The sequence below is a fragment of the Nansenia antarctica genome (assembly GCF_963989245.1).
Source record: "Nansenia antarctica genome assembly, chromosome: 6".
NCBI lineage: Eukaryota > Metazoa > Chordata > Actinopteri > Argentiniformes > Microstomatidae > Nansenia > Nansenia antarctica.
In genome coordinates this window covers 3682898-3687897 of record NC_137676.1, presented here as the reverse complement: position 1 = coordinate 3687897, position 5000 = coordinate 3682898, and the positions used below count along the sequence as shown (strand labels likewise).

The window sequence follows — 5000 nt, the reverse complement described above, 5'->3', positions numbered from 1 at the left end:
ACACACACACACACACAGAGAGAGAGAGAGAGGAGGGTACATAGAGGGTTTGACACTTGAGAGGGTTTGTGTTTGAATCTTGCAGAGGTTTGATCTCAGTCGACTTACAGATGTCAATATCGGCAGACGCAAGTTTCCCCGTTGGACCAAAGTGGATTCTGATGAACTTGCCCTATGGAAGGAGAGAGAGAGAGAGAGAGAGAGAGAGAGAGAGAGAGAGAGAGAGAGAGAGAGAGAGAGAGAGAGAGAGAGATGGAGACGGAGAAAGAGAGAGAGAGAGAGAGAGAGAGAGAGAGAGAGAGAGAGAGAGAGAGACAGAGAGAGACAGAGAACGATGGAGAGAGAGAGAAAGAAACAGAGAAAGAAACAGAGAGACGGACAGATGGCCAGACATCGTCAAAGAGAACATGACAAGAATGCTGTTGTTAATGCAGCTATGGTGACAGTAGTAAAAGGAGATATTTTCTGTAGACTCTCCACCAATGAAAGACGCTGAGACTGACGGAGACTCACAAAGCGGGAGGAGTTGTCATTCCTGAGAGTCTTAGCGTTGCCGAAGGCCTCCATGGCGGGGTTGGCCTCGATCACCTGGTCCTCTAGGGTTCCCTGGGTGGGGGGGGGGGGGGGGGGGTCAGGTTAGTAAAATGGACTTCCAAATAGAAGGAACGGAGGAAGACTAGATTGGAAAAACCAGGGGTACAAGATTACCACAGAGATGTCAAAACCAGGGGTTCAAGATTACCACAGAGATGTCAAAACCAGGGGTACAAGATTACCACAGAGATGTCAATGAGTTGCAAGATGATGAAAGGATAGCACAGGCTCAAGCAGGAAGTAGAGTGAAAACAATGACCACAGGGGAAAAGCTACAAAAAGAAGAAAAAAAAACTACAAACCAGAACTACAACAAATATTGTCCAGAACCAAAACAAATGGCAAAAAAAGGGAAGGTGAAAGGAATGAGGGTGAAAGCGGTGAAATCTGCCTTACTCCTTTCTTGCTGGTGTCCCCCAGGGCAGCCACCATGGCAAAATACTGAATCACACGTTTGGTGTTGACGGTTTTTCCTGATCCGGATTCGCCGCTGGGAGGCAAGAAGTGTTCACGTAGTAAAATAGACATTCTGACAGCAGGAGCAGGAAAGTGAATCTAGGGGTGGGGTAATTCCTCTCCTTTCCACTAGGTGGTGGTGTAACTACTCTCCTCCCCACTAAGGGTGGGGTAATTCCTCTCTTCTCCACTAGGGGTGGTGTAATTCCTCTCCTCTCCACTAGGGGTGGTGTAATTCCTCTCCTCTCCACTAGGGGTGGTGTAATTCCTCTCCTCCCCATTAGGGGTGGTGTAATTCCTCTCCTCCCCGCTAGGGGTGGTGTAATTCCTCTCCTCCCCACTAAGGGTGGGGTAATTCCTCTCTTCTCCACTAGGGGTGGTTTAATTCCTCTCCTCTCCACTAGGGGTGGTGTAATTCCTCTCCTCTCCACTAGGGGTGGTGTAATTCCTCTCCTCCCCACTAGGGGGTAGTGTAACTACTCTCTTCTCCACTAGTGGTGGTGTAATTCATCTCCTCTCCACTAGGGGTGGTGTAACTCATCTCCTCTCCACTAGGGGTGGTGTAATTCCTCTCCTCTCCTCTAGGGGTGGTGTAATTCCTCTCCTCTCCACTGGGGGTAGTGTAACTTACTCTACAAAGCTCTCCAACAGAACAGTGATACAATAGGAAGTTCTTTGAAAACGTAAAAGAACAGACAAGAAACAGAAAAAGAAACATAAAATAAAAACATTTGTAGAGGAGGGATGATGCCTTTTATACAAACGGGACACAACATAGTGACTTACGTGATGAGCATGGACTGGTTCTCACGATCTGCAGAGAAAACAGCGTTAGGGTTAGCCCATATCCAACAGTTAAATTACGTAGGCTTACAGTGCAGTAATAACAACCATACAGTCTTTACAGCGTTTACAGAGGAAACAAAACATGAACACGGTGAACACCCCGGTGGTGAAGGAGGGTTACTACATCCTGTTACAGCATGGTGAACACCCCCCCTGGTGGTGAAGGAGACTTACTGCGTAGCATGTCATTGTAGGTGTTGTCAGCGACAGCGTATATATGGGGCGGAGCCTCGGTGCGCCTCTTGCCTTTGTAGGCGGCGACTACCTCAGCTGAGTAGACAGGCAGCCACTTGTAGGGATTCACTGTCACACAGAACAACCCAGAGTAGGTCTGTAGGGAGAGAGAGAGAGAGAGGGTCAGGGTTGTAGGGAGTGAGAGAGAGAGAGAGAGGGGGAGAGAGAGAGAGAGGGAGAGGGAGGGAGGGAGAGGGGACGGTTAGGGTTGGAAGGCGAGAGAAAAGTTTAAGGTTGTAGGGAGTGAGAGAGAGAGGGAGAGAGAGACAAAGAGAGAGAGAGAGAGAGAGAGAGATAAAGAGAGAGAGAGAGAGTGAGAGAGAGACAACGAGAGAGAGAGATAGAGAGGGGGGACGGATAGGGTTGGAAGGAGAGAGAAAGGTTTATGGGTTTTGGGTTAAGGGTCAGGGGTCAGGGGTTAGTGTAGCTATGACTTACGTAGATCATCCACATGCTGAACCGCCGGCTGAGGTTGAAGAGGACGGAGGCCTCGTTGAGGAAGGTCAGCATCGCCATGTCCTCCAGCATGTCAAACTTGGGAGGGTTCATGTGCTGGATGTCGTCCCCTTTCACCACCAGGGACTGCCATGGTTACAGAGCGAGAGAGGGTGGGAGAGAGGGAGGGAGGAAAGGAGAGAGAACGGGGGAGGAGTGTGGGAGGAAGGGAGGGAGGGAGAGACAGAGGAAGACAGAGAGAACATGGCTAGAGATACCGTGCATGGTGAAGAGGGCAGTCGTATTCCACCACCAGATCTGTTCAACACATTCAACAAAAGACATATCCTGTCTTGAAAAAGCCTTGACAAGCCTTGACAAGCTTCACAATACAGGGCCAGAGTCAGGGGTCAGGGGTCAGGGTCAGAGCCAGGGTCAGGGTCAGGGGTCAAGGCCAGGATCAGGGCCAGGGGTCAGGGTCAGGGGTCAAGGCCAGGATCAGGGCCAGGGGTCATGGGTCAGGGCCAGAGGTCAGAGATCAGGGGTCAGGGTTACCTACCATCCCATCCTTAGTCTCCACAGTAGCGTTGTCCCCGTCCATCTCTAACACCTCTACCTCGATGTACGCTTCCTTCTCATCTGGGACCCACACTCGCTTTTTACCTTAGCAAAAAAGAACATAAAGAAAAACATTAAATAATCAATATCTAGTATTACTACTACTGCTATAGTCTAAACCATCAATGGCTTGATAATCCTCGTCTCTGAATACAGTTGGGATGAAAAAAGACAGGAACTTGGGTTAACGAGACAAGCAACTTCTTATTTACTGAATTAGTTTGGTGGTTGGTATTTTCCAGGATATAACAAAAGCTACAAAAACAAGAGATTCAAGCTCACTACTTCTCACAGTCGTAGCTGCTCAATACCTCTCACTACTCAATACCTCTCACTACTCAATACCTCTCACTACTCAATACCTCTCACTACTCAATACCTCTCACTACTCAATACCTCTCACTACTCAATGCCTCTCAGTATTCAGTGCCCTTTTGACTGCCTGCTGCTTGGCATGGTATACTGGATGTCAAGGACTCACAGAGGGACTTCGGCAAGTTGGTCAGTTGCCGGCAGAGAGGAGCGTCTGGCCAGCTGGAGCTCAGCTCAGCCATACGAATCAGAATAAGAATAGAAGCAAACAGCAGGTGAAGCCGTATCTTTGGATGACAGCAACTGGGTAGGATCACCATCTAGCCCCCCCGCACACCCCGAGCCCCCGCAACAGGGCTGCCACTACGTACACTGGCATCACGAGTGCCTGGGGTAGGGGGGAGGGCATCAAAACAAGCCTGATGGTCATTATTTACATTTAAGATGAAGCACTGAACGACAATAGGCGCAATTAGACTATTGTTAGACCACCATTAGCGCTAGGCTAGCACCCCCTCTCTCGACAAAACAAAGCACCCCCACCCCTACACACCCCTACCCACCCAACCCTAACCACCCACCCACCCCACCCAAATGGCCAGCAGCGTTCCTGCCCCACAACCACAATCTGTTGTTACCCAGGAGCTTGTTAGTTGTAAGTAGTGGGCTTCTTTTATAGGAATAGATCTTGCCTTTCCCTAAACAGCAGAAAGTAGATTGTACAAACAACTTTCATGCCAGTGCTTGATCATGATGATGTCATCAACCGAAGTGCAGCAGCCACTACTCTTAACACTAGAACAGCTGTGCCGATTTTACCTACTATAAGGCCACGGGTGACTTTATTCACCAAACATGCATAAATGATGATGCTTAATTTTGTAGCCAATCAGAGTGTTGTTGCCAGGTAAACACCACATAGAACACTTGGAACACGCTAGGTGGTGAGAGTTCTGGAACTCTTTGGCAGTTGGTGGGTTAACACTAGAACAGCCGTGCCCATTGTACCATAGTCTTTACAATGGGATGCTGCTACTTACACACAACGACCACTAGTTGGCCGCCTTGTAAATTAGCCTGACTCCTACAGAGAAAAACTGCTAAATAGCTTCATACTTGCTTATCCTGGTGTGATTTTGAAAATGTAAGGATACTGGGGTGGTAGAACGCACATATCTAGGAAAAGTCATGATAGGAGGGTCCTGAAATTTGATCGAGTGCAAAGATATAACGTTTTTTTACTCACAGTTCGCTGTTCTAGTGTTAAACCTTTGGATGACATTTATCATAGAGCCCTTTGCTTTATCACAGGTGACAGGTGACAGTTTTACTACTCATCACTGTATCCTTTACCAAAAGGTTGCCTGGACCTTGTCAGAGACCCATTACTCTTACTTACTTATTGTGTACAAAGCCCTACAGCTCTCCTATAAACTCCCGGCTTACTCAGAGGTCGTGAGTTCCATCCCCGGCCGAGTCGTACCAAAGACTATAAAAATGGTACC

General features: G+C 48.4%; 1 protein-coding gene across 1 annotated transcript in view; it reads right to left on the bottom strand.

Annotated features, from left to right (window-relative positions):
* The window catches only part of LOC308159581 (myosin-7-like), a gene marked incomplete at its 5' end in the record, with an annotated part of 34491 nt that overhangs the window by 28064 nt on the left and 1427 nt on the right, over positions 1-5000 (bottom strand). The window contains 7 exons of the mRNA XM_080533397.1: positions 109-172; positions 514-606; positions 991-1084; positions 1837-1864; positions 2071-2227; positions 2569-2712; positions 3125-3228. Coding sequence (XP_080389523.1) covers positions 109-172; positions 514-606; positions 991-1084; positions 1837-1864; positions 2071-2227; positions 2569-2712; positions 3125-3228 — 684 coding nt within the window. The remainder of the gene's footprint in view (positions 1-108; positions 173-513; positions 607-990; positions 1085-1836; positions 1865-2070; positions 2228-2568; positions 2713-3124; positions 3229-5000) is intronic.